This window comes from Bemisia tabaci, chromosome 2, assembly GCF_918797505.1.
Source record: "Bemisia tabaci chromosome 2, PGI_BMITA_v3".
Classification (NCBI taxonomy): Eukaryota; Metazoa; Arthropoda; class Insecta; order Hemiptera; family Aleyrodidae; genus Bemisia; species Bemisia tabaci.
Genome location: NC_092794.1, coordinates 27,852,983 through 27,874,114, shown reverse-complemented (window position 1 = coordinate 27,874,114; position 21,132 = coordinate 27,852,983). Strand labels below are relative to the sequence as shown.

General features: G+C 35.2%; 2 protein-coding genes across 3 annotated transcripts in view; one reads left to right on the top strand and one right to left on the bottom strand.

Moving 5' to 3' along the window:
* LOC109032439 (erythroid differentiation-related factor 1) overlaps nucleotides 1-9,115 on the top strand; it is a 29,370-nt gene extending 20,255 nt beyond the window's left edge. Inside the window, exons 15-20 of the mRNA XM_072296398.1 lie at nucleotides 771-985; nucleotides 1,254-1,400; nucleotides 1,956-2,110; nucleotides 3,422-3,579; nucleotides 5,707-6,049; nucleotides 7,242-9,115. Of these exons, the coding sequence (XP_072152499.1) occupies nucleotides 771-985; nucleotides 1,254-1,400; nucleotides 1,956-2,110; nucleotides 3,422-3,579; nucleotides 5,707-6,049; nucleotides 7,242-7,362 (1,139 nt within the window). The 3' untranslated portion in view covers nucleotides 7,363-9,115. The remainder of the gene's footprint in view (nucleotides 1-770; nucleotides 986-1,253; nucleotides 1,401-1,955; nucleotides 2,111-3,421; nucleotides 3,580-5,706; nucleotides 6,050-7,241) is intronic.
* A 3,816-nt stretch (nucleotides 9,116-12,931) lies between these two features.
* Nucleotides 12,932-21,132, bottom strand: part of LOC109032441 (sodium-independent sulfate anion transporter) — a 32,837-nt gene continuing 24,636 nt past the window's right edge. Inside the window, exons 2-5 of one of the 2 annotated variants that reach the window (XM_019044569.2) lie at nucleotides 20,507-20,616; nucleotides 19,217-19,405; nucleotides 16,265-16,460; nucleotides 12,932-15,688 (exon numbers count right to left, since the gene is read on the bottom strand). In XM_019044569.2, coding sequence (XP_018900114.1) covers nucleotides 14,193-15,688; nucleotides 16,265-16,460; nucleotides 19,217-19,405 — 1,881 coding nt within the window. In that variant the 5' untranslated portion in view covers nucleotides 20,507-20,616 and the 3' untranslated portion in view covers nucleotides 12,932-14,192. Of the gene's footprint in view, nucleotides 15,689-16,264; nucleotides 16,461-18,157; nucleotides 18,322-19,216; nucleotides 19,406-20,506; nucleotides 20,617-21,132 lie in introns of those variants that run through there. The other variant, XM_019044571.2, reaches the window with a different exon arrangement.

Genomic DNA, 21,132 nt, shown 5'->3' with positions numbered 1-21,132 from the left:
GGCTTGTGAATGCTTACCAATCAAATTGGCAGTAGAGCATGCAGCTAACAGGACCTAGCTTGTGCGATGACTGCAGACCTCCAGACCCACCAGAGTGAGAAAATAGAGAGGGATCGGTTTTTGATTCAGAGAGGGCATTGGGAGACATGAGGGCCAATGCCTCTCTATTTTTTCATTTTTGAGAGGTACTTAGTGCAGGCTGGGTCCTGTCAGCTGCATACTATATTGCCATCTAGATTGATGAGCATTGACGTGCAAGCAAGACATTGAAACTGCATATGCATATGCTGTGATTTTATTACAATTCGTAAATTCTGGTACTTGCTGAATGATAGGTAATTTTTCTTTTTATTATTATTATTGACCTTTTTGACTTCAGTTAATTTTTGTTTTTGAATTCACCGATTTCAATCTAAAGCATGAAACGCTAAGCTCGCAGTTATTAGTTTATTTTTAAATAGTTTCAATGGGTATGGTGTGCTCTGCATAAAAGTTTCATTCGTGCCCTATCCAGGGACTCCACATCCAGGGACTCCACAAATCAAATTCATGAAGTCAGAAAGAAAAGACACTCAAGTTACTGCGCCGTTCTCTTGCAATATCTACTACTTTAGCATTCTCTCCACGGCAAGAAGACACACTCCTAGGGGTTTAACAGTGCTCTCTAATTACAGTGTTTGCTGTGAAATACAAGTTTTTTTTTACTTTTCAGTGTGTTCAGTCTCATGCTGAATTTCATATCCTTTGTTTTTTAAATGTTGTTGTTTCAGCAACTGTTCCTTTCAGCTCAGAAACCGTAAAGTCTTTGTTCAGAAAATCTCAGGAATATCTAGACAAGGGGATCAAACTCTTTGAAGCTGTAAAGGACGATGTTAATTTAGCTCTCCTCCACTCCAATGAAGGCCGGTTAATGCGCCTCATAGCATTATATCATTCACAAGATCAGGGTGCTTTTTCACCTAAAGAAAGACATTTCTACAACAAGGTAACGCAATTTTTCTCTCTCTTCACAAGCACCGAACTCAGCTGCACACTTTTTTTGAATGAATGTAAAATAAAATCTGCAAGTTCTTTGGATCAATAACATGCTGATAAAAAAAATTGCATTGAAAAAGCTTCCAAGGCAACTCTGTAATTGAAAAGTATGTAGTTTAAAACACAAAAGGGTAGTAATGGGATTCCAGACCAATTGTTAAAAAAATAGAGGAAAAAACAGATTTTCGCTTGTTTAACTTTTTACTTATTATTTTCAGGCTTTAAGTAGTTATCAAAAAGCCATGGCTGTGATAGGATGTAGATCCAATAATCCCATGGTATGGGATACTGTCAACTGGGAGCTTTCAACTGCATCTTTCACATTGGCATCAATGGTTCAAGATTATTCATCAGCAGCAAATCAGGTTTGTAATTTGTGTGAGTTTGCATATTTTTTTTAATTCCTCTTCTTAACATTTCTTTCTCACACTCTACCTCAAGGACGCTGATGAAAGAGTTGAAATTATGCTATAGATCATTCTGCTTAAAAAGTTGGCCTAGAATGGCTTGTAGAATGGAAAGGGGGACCAAAATGTTCAAAGTTAGATTATTTCTTCTAACTAGTATTTTACTCCTGCATTCCAATTACCATCCCTCTCAAATTGCCAAAAAAAACCCAACTTGCTGAATATCAAGGGAAGAGTTTTTCCATCAAAAATAACTTGGAAAGTATTTTAACAAGATTATTTTGTAGATTATGCTTCTAAACTATGCCGTAGAAAAATTTATAAACGATTATCTGAAGGAATTAAGGAAATTAATCCATGTTTGTTTTAATGGGCATTCTTCAAGAGACAAACCAACGGAACGAACATTTGTAGAAAATATGCAACTAATTTTATACTCAAAAAGTTATCGAAAATTGTGTCATGAATGTACAATGATTGAAATTACTCACCACCAACATTTTTTGTCCACAGAGCGTTGAAGAAAGTGAAAAAGAAGTTGCTGAACTGCTTCTAAAGGCTTTAAAATACTGTGATCTAGAAACAGAAACTGCACGTCTTCCAGTCTATCAGTACAGAGCTGCTAAAATCCATTACAGACTAGCTTCACTTTACCACAGTATATATAGGTAATGTCTAAGCTGTTTTGTTTTCATTTTTTTCTGTTGCAATGCTAGATGGTGAATTTTTTTTCTTCCTCTCAAATACTAGAAAAAAAATAAAACGCATTTCCATCACTAAAAGTGGAACAAAATGCCTACCTCAATCACAATGTTTGAAAATCTCCAATTTCATGGTTTTTTTTCCTAGGAAAACTAATCAAAATGTGTCCGTGCAATTTTGTGTGTGATTTTTTTTATAATGAATGAAGGAAACTCACAGGAAGCTACAACAGAAACTGTCGATTCGTTTCCCTTTAAAAAAGAAACAGTAAGCGGACACTTACAATGTCGCAATCTGAGACACGCATTTTTAGACTGAGTCATTGATATGTGTAAAAGTAGTCTATACCATGACCTCTATATCACAAGTATATATTGAGATGGGAAATTCCCTTTCGGGATCGGTCCGCTTTGAATTTTTCCCCCCTAAAATTTCTTTAAAACATGCTGAAACCAAATATCTCATCAAAAATATTTTCACCTACTTCCACATGACTACGTAGTTAACTGATCAAATCAGATTTCAGTATGCATTACTCAATTGGGAAGCCAACAAGAATGAGGAAAACAATTCCTATGAAATTTTCAAAGTTCAAAGATTTATTTGCTTGTTACATATCGAAATTGCTCACTTGTCACTTGTGTAGTCAGTTTAGTCTTTTTGGAATAAGAATGATTTTGCAAATTTTTCAGTTGATAATTTTAAAAATCAAATGCAACTTTTCAAAATTTAATAGTAAAGGTTATGAAAAAGTTTGTCAAAGACACTAGATTGTACCTAATGAAAGCACCAGATGTTGAAAGGGCACTTTTTGGTCGCCGGGTTTGAAAAGCTTCATTGCTAATTTATGTTTTATGAGGAGAATCTAACGAGTGATTATTCTGGAATTTTCCTGTAAAACATTGTAGGATTATGGAGGAATATATAGTACAAACTTTAATGAAAGGCATGCATTTACTCTACCTGCAATGAATGAAGGAAGCGATGATTATCAGCGAAAATTCTGAAACGCTCCAACCGAGAAGTACCCTTCTCACACCTGTTGCCTCAATTTAAAAAAAATGCTATGTCTCGTCTTCTCATCAAATTACAGCATAAAAGTTAAAAGTTGTCATCTGAAGTGTCTCAAATATGCCCAAGACCATATGGAAACTATTTACGCAAATAATGATAAATACAGGAGATTCTGATCTAAATTTTCTTCAACTGAACTATGGAAAGAAAAATTCCTCAATCAATCATTGAAATCATTTTAAATTCCCAAATCTTGATTTCAGGCATGATACGGAGAATGAAAACAAGAAGAAACATACTCTGCAATTATGTTATCATCATTATGATAAAGCATGTCATCTCTTCCTCCATTTGGAACACCCGTCAGAATTTTTGAGAGTGATACTAGAAAATGTTGCCCTCAATGAATTCATTGCTGCAAGTAAGATGTACAATTTTTTTTATATTTTGTGAAATTGGATAAACTAACTCTGAGGAGCAAGAGGTAAATCTTGGTGTGCACAAACGTTATGTATTTACCACATGACTCTTCTCCGAAATACCCACACACGAATTGTATTCATCTGAAGATTTTATTTTCTGAGTACTTTGCAGTTTCTCCAACCATCAGGAAACTTTATTTTGACGGTGTAACTTTCAAACCAAGTATCTTGGTTTGCGACGTTGCAGATTTCCTGTCATACTTTATTTTAAAATGATTAACTAACCAACGGCAATTCTGAAGAACTGCCGTAATTTTTTTTTCTCTGCGTGCAGAAAAGCTCAAGGAATGATGTTGATTTTTTCTCCTTTAAAAAATAAAATAGGAGCCAAGATTTTAAAACACTGCAAGCGAAGTACAATGTTTGGGAGTTTCATCAACAATTTGCCTTTGTGAAGTAAAGCACATTTTTGGAAGTATATTATAACGTAATGGACCACTAGACAAGGTACGAATTTTAGCATTCTGATACATGTATTTTAACCAGAATTTCACGTAGAACACGATTCGCGCAACGAAAATTACTGAAACCAACTCCTAACGAAGCTATTAACATTTTTATTTCACATTGGTTACTAGGAATTTGAACTGCCCGCTCTCAAGGAACTCAAAGCTCTACGTGAGTCAAATCGCGCACTACAACGGTTTCAGCAATCTTCTCAATCGAGCAATGTTCAGCTCCTACCATGTGTTGTTCAAACTCTAAGCAATTTGCTATAGCTGAGCCAAAGCGCCAAGATTGAGGTTGCCAGATTTTCATATCGCAGAGACTGTCATGATAACATTTAGCGCGCGATGTGAATCACGTAGAGCATTGAGTTTTCATGAGCGGGTGATTTGAATTCACGCACCAAGAATCATTAATATCTTCGCAAGGAGTTAATTGCGGTAATTTTTGATGTGCGCATCGTGTTCTACATGAAATTTTAGTCACGAAGCATGCATCAGAATGCTGAAATTCGTACCTTGTCTAGTGGTCCATAGTAGTTACATGAGAATCACTGGACTGACACTGTAACAACATCAAAAAAAAAAAAAAATAAAAGGTCTAAACCAGATTCAATCTGTATCATAGTTTTATTTAAAGAGTCCACTTCCAACTAATCTGTAAAATCCTACATATTCAAATACACTGAAACTTTAGGGGGAAAAACTGAATCCTCAAATAAATTTTCTTTACACAACAAATTTTGAACATATATTCTCTAACCATCCTTACCACAACCTGTAATGACCTAGGTGTTTTTTCCCCCCTTTACATCAAAAAGATTGCAAAAATACCTTTTTGAAATATCTCATAGAAAGGCACAACTGATGTGAAAAAAGACCTGAATTAAGAGAAAAAGCACACAAAACGACTTGTTCCTTGCAAGAGAACAGCCTAGTGAACAGACTTTCCAAAAGTAAAATTATGCAAAAATCAATCATCAAACAAGTGGCTGAAATCCTTCCTTTTGCAGGCAGTTTGCGAAGTTCGTAACACGCCTTTTCAAATTTTCTGCAACTGCGAGCATTATTTGCAAATTGCCAGCAACTAAGTCTTTCCAGAAATCATTTCACGAACTTTGTCTCAGGTATAATTTCAATCGTTTTCAAGTGTTTGTTTCCTTCAATGTAATTGATTTCTGTTGCAAGCTTGGAAGCTTTAAATCAAAAGATATTATATGCAAGGAAAGTTTGTGTCAGTTCGAGATATTGTTTTCTTTATTTTGGTGAGGTTTTTTTGCATCTCTCTAGGCAAACTTGATTGACGGTAACTAAGAAAATCTTCCTGCGGATGCAGGAAATTTAAAAAAGCTTGTCTCAAATTTACTCAGATTGTGAGCCAAGAAGTAAATTTTACACTTTTTTGCTGTGCCCATTGTGATTTTTGTACGATTTTACCAAATAAAGCCTATTTACTTGGCTGTATCCATTAAGTACAACAGACCCATTTTTTCATATCAGTTCTTCAATTCAGTTCTTTCTGCAGGATCAATTGTATAACTAATCAAGAACTGCCCACATCAAATTATATTTTTAGTGTCTAACATCTAACATTTGCTATTATTTGTACTGTCATTATAGATTCTAACAAAAGAGAAAAAAAACGGAAACTGTACCAAGATTCGATAAAGCTCTTTTCACAGTCAGCACCCATTCTGGCACTCCTTTCGAGCAAAATAACTCAAGATGTTGTTAAAGCACCTACATTAGGAGACGGAAGTGAAAAAAATCAGTCTGTAAAAGAGCAAGAGAAGGAAGCTGAAGGCTGTAAGAAGGAAAACCTAGATATCGAAAGGAAAAAGGAGCGAGATTTGGACAAAGAAGAAGAAGTTCAAACTATCAAGTTACTCTCATTGTTTGAACAGAGACTTCAATTCATCCTCCTTTCGCTGACAAAACTCTGCCGAAATAACTCTCAATCCAGGTAAGTTTACTCCAGAATTTTTTTTTTCTTTTACAACACTCAAAGCTAAAAAGCACAAATTCAGCTTTTGAATAAATTTATTTCTTTCTCCCTTTGAAGTATTTTTTAATTTTAAAAATAAGATGCTTTTTCTTATTGATCTACACTTTCCTTATTTGAGGTGTGCTTTTCCCCTCTTGAAACTTCAGAAATTTTCATAATCGATTTTTTAAAGATTTCCACAATTTCTTAATGCCTAAAACCTAGAGGAAAAGAGATGATGTGCTGTTTTTGAAAAATTGACTTTGGTCGTTATTTGTTGGTGTGCGGCACACCGCTGTTTTGATGCTCCAAGGGACATGTAATCTACTGCGTACATAAAATTAATTTATAGAACCGAATTTTATTTTTTTTATTTGCCACCGAGGAAACCAAAATTATTGTAGGTCTAACTGATTATCGAAAACAAACTTCATTGGCAAATAATTTACTGAGAATAGGTTTTTCTAAAAGTTCTTCCTTTTCTGATGTCTGCAAAGCGCTTGCAAACCTTTGGAATTCATTCAGCACACTGAAATCAACAGTGTGCCTTGTTTGACTGTATTATCTCTTGGTCTTTTGGCAAGGAGGAGGTTGGAATTTCAGAGTAGAAAAATTTCTGATATCTGATATTGATGTCTGAGGGCAAAATTGTGTATCTCAAATTGCGACACTGTATTTAATGTAACTCTCTGCGCATGTTTTATTTTTTTAAGGTAAACAAACCAACAGTTTCTTCACCCATGGCCAAAAAAAAAAAAAAAAAAAAAAAAAAATTCGACATTAAATTACAGTGAAGAATAATTAGTTTTCCTCTAGGAACATGTAACAAAATTGGAGATTTTTTAATGTTGCAAATGAGGTATGCACTTTTTGCATCTAGCCATGAATATGCGAGTTGAAATTAGATTTATTCAATGTGTCCATCATGTTTTATTTTTGGTTGAGTTGACATATTTTTTGATATGTATACTTACATGTGCCGTGATGCTTTACTTCATAATGTCTCGTGACTAGTGACCCATCAAACTGTCTGAGGAACATTTTGGAATGTTAATGAGGGAATTTATGATCATGCTCATGTTCCTCTCAACGGTCCATATCTTGTTTTAATTGACTTACTCATGTCCCTCATACTGTGTTGTGATTGTTCTCGATGTTTTTTTCTTCCCAGGATATCCTGCATGGCTCCCTTATATAAGAACATCTATAGCTTGACTTTGAAACGTTCAGAAAATGATTTGGTTCCTCATCTTCTGCGCATCGTCAAAAAGTTGCTCGCTCTCAAGAGCTAAAATGCTCTTATTGTTATCTTTGTACTCTCGCCTATTTTGTTGACGAGTATGCATTCTGTCTTGTTGATAAATAAAGGGTAAATTAGAATCCTTGTTCAACAGTACCTACAAATAGATTTTAAGTAGATATTGGAGAAAATTTTGTTACGTTTGTTTGTATTTTTATTCGTAAGGCCTTTTAAGTATGTGGGTATTTCTCTTTAGTTTTCCTATTCATTTTGTGCAAAGTTCTAAAATGATTTAAAATGATTACAGCTAAATAGTTTTTTAAACTTTTAAAATGGCAGTTTCTTCTCTATAAACCATCTAAAAATGCATGTGTACTTAAAGGAGACAATCCGGCAAAAAATGAGTCGCACTTTACACCTAAACCTAACTTTGAGAATTCTTCAGGTACCTATGGACATCATAATTACATGTCCCATTGCTGATATGCGTCTCCACCCTCTTTTTGTCTTAAAGCATTAAAACCGTAGAAATTCAATAGCTGAAAGGCCAAGGGCTCTTTGACAGCTTTCGTACCTAGGATAACAGGAAAATTATGGAAAGCAGCCCAATTGATCTCTAAGAATAATTATGTAAGACAAAATATGAGTTTTCAGGAGTTGGAGAGTAAGTAATGATGTGTTTGTTCGTACCTCTCATGGAGAAAGAAACCGACATCAGGAAGAGAGCCTAGAAAAGTTCAAGTTGAACTTTTTTTTTTATTTATTCATAATTTTCATTCCAGACTCATCTATTACACCCTTATCATTAAGCTTCCTCAGGTAATTTAAGAACATTCATCCATTTCCCTTCTCCGTGGCAACATGCTAATGGTGTATTTTCCTCAGGAAATACTCTAAAAACTGCATGCCAAAAATCACATTTAAGACTTACATGCTAAGGGTCATATTAATATTTATTCTTTAAACAGCTTCTTTCATTAAGGGGACCCTATATACATTAATTTACATTGTGATTAAGATAGGTGTAGGAAGCCTTAAATGTGGTATTATAAATATGACAGATTTAACGGAACTCAAAATTTATCGGTTAGACTTTGGAAATAGATCCTTCCAATGGGATTCCAATGATTTGCCACTACAGAAGCACTTGCAAGGAAAGATTTTATTACTCAGACACATTTTAAGGTAGGTAGGGAACCACCTTTAAATCTACACAATTGAGAACCTATTTTCTTTCATATCTTATATTTTTTGCGGAGGTAAATCATCGTAACTCTTTGTAAGGATCTACTTCCAAAGTCAACTGATGAGTCTACTCGAACTGTGTTCAAACTTTCCTTTTTATTATGCTGCGCTGAGAGTCTCTTTAAGGTGAATCCAGGCTTGGAACTTCGCGATTTGGCCACCACGTCGCGCTGCTCAGAATAGCCGTATATATTTGCCAAAATAATAAAAACCGTAATACTTATTCAAGATTGGGGATCCAGGGGATATAGCAACATACTTGAGGAACACTCAGTAAAAAAATCTTCCCAAAATCCCCAAAAATAAAGTCGTAACTACGGTGGAAAGTAATTCCCTTGCGGCAATGGTCTGAGAGAGAGAGACAGAACATGAGGGATTCGGTTGCGCGCTCGGCCGCCGCTGCTGAGCTGGAAGTTTCAGCCGTACTTTCTCTGCGCTTGTAATTCTAATTGCCAATATTTTTGGCTCAAAAAATCAAGCAAAAAATAATCTACATCTTGTGGATCTGTTTTTTGTAATTTGAACAATATTATTTCAGTAATCATTGAAGGAAAGTAAAATTCTCAGTGGTGACTGGTGGCGCTATCTCTTATCTTGAATTATCCCTAATCGAACCCTGGATTCACCTTAATCCCTCTCATCGACAATGTAATGAGGCCCTCAAAGAAAAGGAGCTATGTAAAGAATGACCATACATACGACCTCAGTATTTAAGTCTTAAGTAGTTGTTGACTAGCAGTTTTCAGGATGTTGCCATGGAGAAAGGAAATGGGCGAATCTTCTTACGATAAAGGAGCTAAAGAGTGAGAGCATAACAGGTCCCCTGAGATGAGTTTGGAATGAAAAGTACATATTAATAATAAAGAAAAGTGACTTCAACTTTAACTTTTCACTTAACTTAACTTTAACTTTTCTAGGATTCCTTCTTGATTCCTGCTTTTTTCCTTTGAAAGAGATATGAATAAGAAGGAATCTAAATTGTTTTACCCTAGAGAGCGGATACCTCTCCTCTTTATCATTGACTCTTTCCCATCATCAGGGTAAAGGCTATTTTAATCCCAAGAATTACCAGGTATAGCCAAGAATAACCAATACCAGGTTTCAGTCCTGAATTTTAATGCCCATTGTCAACTAGGCTTCTCCTTTGTTCCTTCACGTAATAAATATTTATATCTTGGTTGCCCTTAGTGACTTCATCCGTTCGAAGTTTTTTTCACATGTGTTGATAAATGATTAAATTGTATCAACAGTACTATTTTGGTCGCGGAAGATCATCCCTCAAATATTTTGTAGTTCCTTTTTTATCATTAGTTGTAAGTCAGCAATTGCAATCAAGTTATCTGAGATTTTGTTCTTAACAAAAATGTCTTTGTAAAATTTTTCCCTTGCTTTTTGATGCATCAATTTCTTAGGAAGGCCTCAGTCAATTGGTGTGAAATTAAAAGAAGGAGAACCATCAAAAGCTCCTTTATACCAAAGTATTGCGATTTTTTTAATATAAACTAATCTAAAATGTATCTCAGGTGTTATGAGACTGAAACTGTCTTTTTCTTTTCTTGAGGTATGAAGTCTTATTATACATATATGAATTTATTACGTACAACTTACAGATTATTTAGAAAAGAAGGATTTCTCTGTAGTTGAACGAGGCTAAATAGTTTGTGAGACTTGGCAGCAGTAACTATCATGGTCAAACTGGAATTCCATGTATCGTACCTTTTTGATTCAAAGATTCTGAGTGTCATTTATTTTAAGAAAAACAGTAATTCACCACAGCAATGATTCTCATGAATATACCCACCAAAAATGATCTATAAGTTTGGAAAAAAGCAATATTGTCGATTAATCAATCATTTCTAATAAAATGATAAATGTTTCTATCAAATGATAAAAATACTTATGGAATTCTTTAACACCAAAAATGAGTGACGAAAAGCAAGATGATCTGTCATAATCATACCAGTTTTCTCATACAAAACAAGTAATACCTCTTGAATTTTTTAGTGAAGTAGGTGCAATACAGTGAACATGGACTTGACCATAACAGCTAATTTGTTCCGAATTCATTCAAAGCAATCAAATAAGTCTGAAATTGTAACACCTTGTACTTTCGCATTTTTATACAGTGCTTCTTGTTCTTTTGAATATTCACCTCTCAGTGTGGAGCTTTTGCTAATTCCTATGTTTGTTTCTTTGTTTTTTGTCTTTATCGAACCTGGAGGTACCCAGAAAACCCAAGACGAAAAGTTCAGATTTCATTCTCCTATTTAAAGTTCAACAGTTTGTAGGACTGGATGTCTTGTATTCACAAAACTTTTAATTCAACTCATGGTTACTTAACAGAATAAAATTTTTTAATTCATCGTTAAGTATGATGTCGGAAAATTGATTTTCCCTTTTCATTCCCTCAGTCACCGTCAATATACTCAATTCTCATTTCATTTACCCATCCTCTATCAATAGCAGTTAAGCATCTAACCACAGATTAGTTGTTGAGACTTTATTGCTCTTTTATCGATTGACAGTTTTAAGATGCCTTATCTCACACAGCTCTTAGTCAGTCAATTCACTAGATGACCTATTACTTACGAGCAATGCCCAGCTTGCTACTGATGAGCATTTCAATTGGAATCTGGGAGGTAAAAAGTAAGAACTTCATAAACGAGAAAATGTTCAACATAATTTACTTTAATATCTTAAAATCAAATATGTGTGTATAAAAAGGAACTTAAAGAGACAAGTATATGTGAAATTAATCATTTCATAACCAAATATTTTTTTTAGAAAAAAAGAGAAAAAAAATCAAAATTTCACTCGGAGAAAAAAAATCACACGATAAACAAAGTATTAAAAGTATATAAAAATGCAAATAAATAAAAAAGTATGTACAATATAGGGATTTTAATTTGGAGAGTCTAGTTGGCATTTTCAATTGAGATTCTTATGCATGGCAGTATTTTGATAGGTGCACGTAAAAATTTAATTGGAGCTTTGAAACTTATCTAAATAAATTAATACAGACAGTTCATACTCCTCTTGTGGAAACAGTGTTATCAGGCTTGTCATAATTCAATTTCTACAATTCCTACTGGGAAAGAAATTAGTTACTTTAATCTAAAACTCTGATGGTGCCAGCAGCTGCTCTCGGTCTCGGTAGGCAGATCAGAGAGACTGCGCAGAGGTAATACTGTGTAGATCTGTTTGATGTATGAAATAATACGATTAAGAGGATAAGGTTCAGTTTTTACCCAGCCTGCCAACCTTCATTACATCAAACGGAATCCCCCCCCCCCTCCAGAGCTTTCTTGCAGCTACAGCATTTGATTTCCCATGTTGTCAGTGGTGATGAGAATATCCAAAATTTCCAACCCACTCAGAAAGGTGGGTGCAAAAGTGGATGGTGCAGAAAATGGCCGTAAGTTATCGAGCCAAGAATGGATTATTTGGGGTTTCTCTTAGCGAATTATGGCAACCTGTCTATCAGATTAAAAAAACGAACCACATCCACTTACAGAAATCTGTCTGGCATGTTAATTTCTTAAAATAATCCTCAGAACTGTGATGTTTTTAAACACAGGAATATAATTTTGAGTCACTATCTGTCGCTGCAGTTTGACATGGACAGAAATCTAAATGCTCACTTAAGAGCAGTAAATAGAAAGACTGAACAGATCTATTCATGAATTACCTTGATTCATTAAGTTCTTTACGGTTCTCACATAAGTAAGAAGGAAACACTGGTTTTAAACTTCATGTTCAATTCTTGAGACGCTTCGGGGACATTTTTTTCCTTCACTAATTTACATGACTCCGCAAAAAAGTATCTTAGTGCACGAAGCCAAATTTATCAGAGAAGCGATTTTCGCTAGGCTCAGCAAGAAAAGAGATCATTATTTGAGATTTTAATGGAAATTAGTCTCAAGCATCCCAGAGGATAATTTGTAATCAGCTTATTTAACTTTTTTTTGAGAACTACCTTTATAAAACTGCTACCTCCAAATCGTTGTGTCTTTAACTGGGTTTAAGTGCTTTTGGGGGCTTTCCATGCTAAAACATTTGTGAGGCACTTTTCTGATCATTGATGCCAATATCTCAATTCTGAAATTAATCCCAGTACTTGAGGAACCTAGGCAGTTGCTTAAGTCAAGTCTATTAGGCTGACGAAGCCAGTTCCATCAGTTCAAACAAGTTGATATTCTACAGCTCCATCAATATTCCCACTCTAAATAAAAAAAAAAAAAAAAAAAAAAAAAAAAAAAAAAAAAAAAAAAAAAAAAAAAAAAAAATCAACTTCTCTCTAATGATTCTTTCTGAAGATATACAAAGTCGTATAGCTACACATTTGATTCGCTTGCACTTCAAAAAGTTATTATTTTGAGTTTAGGATATTATTTTGACCACTCTCTTCTTGCCATCATGGCATGGTCAACACAATAAGTTTTTGCACAATACGTGCCACACTAAATTTATCATTAAAATAATGTCATGTCAAATGGAACTATTCCCAATGAATTGAATTCACTCTTGTCACTCTGGTTTCAATTTCAGATTTGGTCAGTTAAGTTCCAATGATACAATGTGGCAACTTTGTGGTGATTAAAACTAATGGCATGGATTCGATTTTTCATCAAATTTCTAAAACTTACGACAAGTCAAATAACAAAATTTTCAATGCTAAAGCAAGATAAAACAGAAAATCTTTTCAATCTTAACACACTTTACATGATGAAAGTTTTGGAATTGAAGAAAGCCAAGGCTTTGTAGGTACAGTTAGAGAAAGAATGAAATAATGATTTAATTTTATAAGTCATTCCTGGATGCATACCTTTAATGTCAAAAAAATTTGAAAAAGTCTGGAAGAATGATTTCCATTTTTTGGGGGAGAAAGGGGAAGGGCATAATCTTCCCTCGGGAAAATTTGAACTAGATCATCTCCAGGTTGCACATGCTTATAAATTTCTGCTTTTCCATTTAAATACCTATTTAAATACATATTTTTTCAATTGAATACCTATTCAAAATACTTATTTTTTCATTTGAGATCTTTTTCAATACATGCGCCTGACAAAATTATTAGTTGTGTTGAGTCAATGGATAGACTGACTTACAATTGGGGGGCTTGGAGGACAAGGCGCATAAGTGCAATTTTTGCTATTTCAAGAAATACATGTTAAAAGTTTCAAAATTACATGAGGCCTTGTGGTAAAAAGAAAGTTTAAACTCACTATTTGATGCTTTAAAGTTGGATTTTAGTTGTGAATTTCTCACAGAATATACTTTCAAACTAGTTTTAGTGGAGTTTATGAATATTTCCATTTTTTCAAAAATTGCACTTGTGCACTCTGTCAGTTGTCCTCCAAACCCCTCAAGTTTTCATCAAAAATTTCCAACAATGAGCCTGATAATATACCTCCAAGGCCTTTAGCAAGTTATTTTATTGCATCTCCGGCTAGGAAACAATAAATACAGGAAGTGCCTATACTTAAAAAATGCATGGGCAAAATGTTTGAGTAGAATTGGACGTATAAATGAATGTGAACCCCTGAATAAAGGCAACTTAGTTACAGATCTTAGCACCTTAACTGGTCATGTAGACAAAAATTACAATTTTTACACCTGATTCCAACTAGTAAGCCCTCACGAGGTTTTGACAATTTGTGGTTTGAGCGAATCTTCCAAGAGAGGGACCTCACTTGCTGCATCAGTATTGCCTTTACTTTCTATCTCACAAACACCATTGACGGTTTTCACCTCTTTCAGTTCACAAGGCTCTGTTGATGTACTAGATATATTTGCCAACACATGATCGAGCTCTTGCTGCGAACTGACAGATTTGAAGGCATCAAAACAGACTCCTTTGAAAACATTCAAGATATTTGGGCTTGGGTTTAAAAAGTAAATTGGCTGCGATCGCTTGTTAAACTCGCTTATCAGAGAGTAAATACCTTTTGCCGCAGTAAAATCTGCACCTTGAATATAGCGACAGTCTATGACAACGGGTAATTTTGAGTAGCCTTGTTTGATGGCAATTCTACAAACGTTCAACCGAACAAAATCAACAGCAGGAAAGTAGATGTTATTTCCTGGCTGAATTAGTAGGTACTCATGCCCAGAACTACTCTGACTTTTCTCCACATGGACAACAGGTCTTGCTGATGTGTATAGCAATATAATGATGTTGATAAAAACGCCAAACAAAATACCATATTCTACACCGAAGATGAGGCACATGACAAACGTTGCAAAAGTTGGAATTAAGTCTGTTCTACTTGACTGCCACATGGGTTTAATAACTTCGTATTCTATCATATAAATGACTGCACATATAATGACTGCAGCTAACGAGGCTTTTGGTATGTAATTGAAATAAGGCGTGAGCAGGCTTAAAGCTAGAATGATCAAAGCACCTGTGTAAAATCCACCGAAAGGTGTTTGCACTCCAGATGCATGGTTTACGGCAGACCGTGAAAAAGATCCTGTCACTGGATACGATGACAGAAACGAACCAGCGATATTAGCCAGGCCTATGGTGTAAAGCTCCTGGGTTGCATCTACCGAGTCCCCACTTGAGAAAGCTTTTGCAATCGCGACATTACCCAAAACACCAATAATTGGAACTAGAAGGATAGATGAACCCAACTCAGTACACATGTCTGAAAAGGACAAGTTTATTCCATTCAAATTTGTGGTAAAAGGGGGCGGTTTCAAATCTGGCAACCCTGATTTGACTTTTCCAGTCAATATAACAATTGAGGTTCTCTCAGATTCATTATAGTACATGTAGCCAATAATAGAGGAAACTATGACGACTAGAGCGTTTCTGGATGTGGATACAATCCACAAGAATCGTTTCAAGGCTGTTTTCTGATTTTTCGTCAATTTCAAGTGGTCGAGGTTTGCTTCTTTCATTTTGCGCAAGAGAATCAAAATTGAAATGCATACAATGCCAAGCGTTGTATCCTCCAGTCGTGTTTCGCCAATGTGATTGTATACCTTCTGAAGGGTGTCTAGAAAACCAGCAGATGTGAATTCCAAGCCAAGAAGGCCTTTCAGCTGTGAGCACGCAATAATGACTGAGGTTGCTGAAGTGAACCCAACTGTTACAGGAATGGATATGAAGTCTATCAAAACACCTGCAAAAATATATATAGAGCATGAGAGTACGTCGTCACAATGAAAAAAAATTCTGCGTGGAAAGGAGAAACCTTGTTTTCCTTTCATCTTAGAATGATATTTTTCAAGATCTAAAAGTTAATTCCTGACAAATATTATGATGTTGGGAAGCTCAATGACTGCATTTCATGTCAGTAATAAGTATTCTACCTTGATTTTCCTTCTTCTCAGGAGACAGCTGTGCCTAGTTTTTAATTTTAAGGAGTTAACGTTGGTTACTTCTAAAAGGAAACATGCTCAAACATCCATTTAAAAAAAAAAAAACAACTAAAGTGCTCATAGCCTCCGAGACGACAATAAACAAATAAAACCTCTTGACATCTTAAGAAATATTATCATGGAAGTCCTGTAGGTGTGCTGTAAAGATTTTACCTGACTTTGAATAAAAAAAAAAATGATAATGTCAGAAAAAATCAAGTGGATACCTAATTTTACATTTTACATACTCTCTACATGGTATGGGATAAAAAAATTAGATATCTCTCAGTTTTCATGACATTACTTAAACATAACTTGATCAAATTCTGATTGCTTACCTAGATGTAATATACCCATCAAAATCTGAACACAACCAGTGAGAAAGCATAGCAGGACTGCAAAGTCTGAGTTTCGCCCATAGACTTGCTGGTAAGTCATCAATGACATTAAAGCTGTAGGTCCTATTGTGATATCTTTACAGCTGCCGAACACAATGTACACTAAGCATCCGATGAAAGCCGAGTACAGGCCAAACTGAAAAAAATAAAAAGAACGAGCATTGTTATGAGTAATTTTCACTTTGAAATTTATTATCATTTCAAAAACCAAGAAGTAATAGTTTGTAGTGTAAAAGGCAAATTAGTGATTTGAACTTTTAGTCAACTTTAAAGGAACATCCCTCTCCTTTGAAAGGCACCTATGAGACAACCCTTATCCTCTCTTTTGAATCATGTAAGACTAGCCATAACCTCCTCCCTTAATGTTCCGTATAGGTATAACGGCTAGAACCTGAAAAATAGCTGAAAAAATTCTTCATCTTAGAAAATATACTTAATTATTTCCTAAAATGAAAGGCTTACCTAGTAAGCCTGAGTTTGACCACTATCACCCCCCCCCCCCCCCTCCAGTGGGATTCAGTGAGGGAAGCTCAGACAACCCCCATAAACAGCTTGTGTACTACTAGAGCTGCCCCTTAAAAATATGCACATTTTCCTTTGAATTTTGACAGATGGACTTTTTTTTGGCACAAATGAATTTAAATAAGACAAGCAAATGCTCTATAGAAAACGAATGGGAGCAAACACGTAGCTTGTTGGCGATTTAGCTTCATCTCTCATCGGCTTTTTAAGTGAATGTGACCAACGGTTTGCCATTGGTTAGTTTCATCTCCAAACTTTAATCCTCACAAAAATTTTATTCCTCTCGAAAATGTTAGAGGGAATTTAATAAAGAGTTGAAATGCCAGTATACGTTGAAGGTTTGAATTGAAAAAAATGAATGAAATGGAAAATGCATGGATGGAGCCGCGAAGTCTCTGTCGATCTAAATTGGACGTATCCAACCGTCCTTGCTCAAACAGGCCTTGGTCTGCAGAGAAAGAATTATTAACAGAACTAATTTGATGAACAAAACTCAAACTCTAAAGACTCCCCACGCCATAAAATCTGCATTTTTTGCGAAAATAGGCCCTCAGGCTCATGTTTAGGCCGCTGCTACACTAGAAAAAGAAACCGGCATTAACCACATCATGATTCATTCCTTTGAATATAGACCTTCAATGAGCAAAAACTCGTCAAGTTGAGAAAATTTAGCTAGATTGGGCCCAAAAATGGCCCTCGTCGATAGGTACCCCTCCTTTACAATTTGAAAGTCTCACTATCTAAATACTCACATACACAATGTAAATTGAAATATTAAGCTTAATTCTAGTTTGAGACACTTGAGGGGTCACTAGCACTGCCCAAGGGCACTACATCGGTATAAGCAGTTTTTCTCTCGGTAGAAATCTTTCAAAAAAGATATAGAAAGATCAGAATAACACCGACAGCTTGACAAAAATCTCTGAAAAAGATACCTACTATTATCGAGAAAAAATTCAAAACATTCAAAAATGCTTACAACATTTTGAATCACAATACAGAGCATTTTCCCTACCTCTAATAAAGCCAACAAATGCTTATTGATTCATAATAGGAGGAAATAAATACAAAGTGATCCTTGAAAAAAAATGAATGAAGATCTATGGGAAGTAAAAGTAGGAAACATCAAATGTAAAGAGCGCTATCTGACGTCGTGGTGAAAAATAACCAGTGGCAGTTGCAATGGTGCAGAACAATCCCTCAATGCAATAAAGCAAAGTAACTCATAATTCAGTGAGTGTCACTTCTTTTTTGACCACCTAGGAGCTAATGTCAGAACTTAAATAGGCTTAATATAGCTTAGGCACTCACGTTTCATTATTCTCCTCAGTTAAAACTGTACAATATCCAAAATTTTTCACTGCATTTTCTTGTCGGACTCAGTAAACTGACTTCATTGACTTTCCTCAAGAGCAAAGGAAGTTGGCAAGAGTGCGGACATAAGTGGGAATGGAAACACCCCATTTTGCACCAAACTGAAATTCAATTTAGCAACGATCAGATGCTAGTTTTGCCACTAGTTCACATTTGGGTTTATACATTATATCCTCCATGAGATTGATAAAATTTGAGATGATGTTGCTTGATACTGAGACTATCTGGGTTATAATCAGCTGTAGATTTACTTGAACTTATTTTAAAAAAAAAATACGGTAATTTTTCCACTATTTTCTTTGGGAGCATATTTATTTATTTTTTCTTCATATTTACATTTATTACTTATGTATCAGGTATTTTGACAAAGGAGTGCTATGTTGAATAATAGGCTGACGTTGAAATAACAGTTTACTGGTATCATCAGAGAATATTTCTTAAAAAACCATAAGTTGTATAATTTCAAGTGGAGTGCACTTTATAAGAGAATTCTATCACATATTTTTAATGGACAGAAGTTTCTTTTTTTTTTTTTTTTTTTTTTTTTTAACTATATTCCAATGCAGGGCGCTAATCAAAGATAAAAACCATGATTAGTAGCACAACAAATGACTTTTAATACTGTCTTCTAATACCCATGCTCTTTAACAGTCATACAACCTACTGCTAAAAATTGCAGTGGGTAGGTACCTACTAAGCGATTTTGTGGAAAAAAGCGTATCCACCAAAGTTTTAACAATTTTTATTTCTTGCCTACTTCCACCGACCATCCTCGTATGGGTGTGGTCTTAAAAAAGATAGTATGTAGGGCATCAGAGGATTTTTTTGAACAAGATGAAGAATTGTCAAAGAGATCGAGTTTCCTTGAGTTTTCTCAAAACTTGATTTTTGAGGGTTACACCCTTCTCCAAATAAGCCATTCAATTCTGCTACGTTTCAAATTCCGACATTTTCTTCTCACATGAAGAGAGGTAACAACGATTGAAAAATAGCTACCTGAGGTTCTAATCCGGCAAGCGTGGCATATGCCAAACTTTGTGGCATGACAGTGAGGCCAACAGTGACACCAGCGATGAGATCACTAATGCCTTTGTCTGTTGAATAAGATGGCATCCATGACAAGATTGGAACCCTTTTTCGCAGCAAACGTGAAAACTTGGAGCCTCTCTTCGTTTTGTCAGCCATCTGCAAGAGGAGAGAGAGGCATGTACTTGTGCTTACTTTACAGATTACAAGAGAATTATTAGTTCCTTTAAGTCAGTGACAATGTATCACTTCATGGATTGGAAACATTTTAAATGGTTGGAGTGCCGACATATAAACCATGCATAATATATATACAATATATATAAACACGCACACACATACAAACGCATTCGAATGACATAGGTATATCTTTGTGATCTGCGACCCGCAATCGGTGCTCTTCGCGAGGTCTCATGTACTTTAAAAATATTAAAAAATCCACGATATACATAAGGTGGCATGTATTTCTTTTTTTATAATTAGCACTACAGAAATGAACTGCTTTAATAGTTTCCTTGTACCAGAATGTTTGTGTTTATATTAGTAAGCAATTTATCACATTATACCATCGGGCCCAGAAGTCCCATTATATAGTTGTGTCAATTATTGTTGACGATAGAATCGGGTAAAATTGCTTTGTAATGCTGATGACCCTAGCAATCTCAGGATAAAGTGAAGCTATAATTAAAAATTTATTTCAGTAAATTCCAACTTTTAAATTGAAAAACTTAAATAAGTAGGAATTTCATCACATTTTGATAAATCTGGCCTCTGATAGGTCGGAAAGTAATTAAATTTCGACGATGAAACTACCAGACTATGTATCTCGATTTGCGACGTCGTAAACTTCCTGTCATACTTTATTTTTTAGATGGAAAACTATACTTAACGTCAAATCTTGAAAACTTCCGTGATTTTTTCCTCTCAAAGTGAAGAAAAATCTGTGAAAACTTCAAAGGATGGTATTGGTTTGTTCCCCTTCACTACAATAAAATGGGAGCGGAGATTTTTGAACATCCCAAATGAGATAGGTACGTGGTCTGGTAGTTTCACCATCGATAAGTTCCTTTTCGACAGATCAAGCATTTTCGAAGTCTGAAGCTAATCAAACAAAGGCGTAAGTAAATGAGGCAAGTTTTTAATTTAAAAAAACCATACATAGAATTCCATTCTTGAAAGTAATCAAGAACATATTTGTAAAATTTCTGGAGAAAAAACTGTCTTTGATGTAAAAGCAGGAGGGCATTGCAATTGGTCTACCTTGGTCTTGAAATCAAGGGTGTCCGAGAGCGCGAAGAAAGCGAGGTAGCCTCAACCTCAAGGTAGGTAACGGCGCATTAAGGCCAAAACTCGACGAGAACCACCAACTCCTGTAAACAAACAGAAAGTCACAGTAACATTAAAAAGGCTGATAAAATATAAGAATCATACGAATTTCAAAATTTCAAGCATGAAGTCAGAGGCTCTCAAGGCAGTTAGAACAATTTTATGAAGCTGGAGGATTGTAGAAGACGCAAAAATTCCAAATGAGATTCAATAAATTCGAGGATTTTTCAAAGAGACACGCTTCTCACTCTATACTAAAATTAAATGTAATGAAAAGCATGTCACAAGCGTATTTTAGTGATATTTTTTAAGTGAGGGCTGAAACGCCCAAGGAGTGCAGAAAATAACTCGATCACGCGGCCCCCTGGGCGCGTAAAAATGTGGGAGAAGGGGACATTTTGAAGGGTGAAAAGTGGAAAATCAAAGGAAAACAGAAGAAAAACGTCATCTTGTATCTTATGGGTGGGAAATATTATGGAAAATCGATGAGAAAATGTGAAAAGCTGGCCAGCGGGCGCGTGAAAACGTGGAAGCTTATGGAAGATTCTGCATCCCTGAAA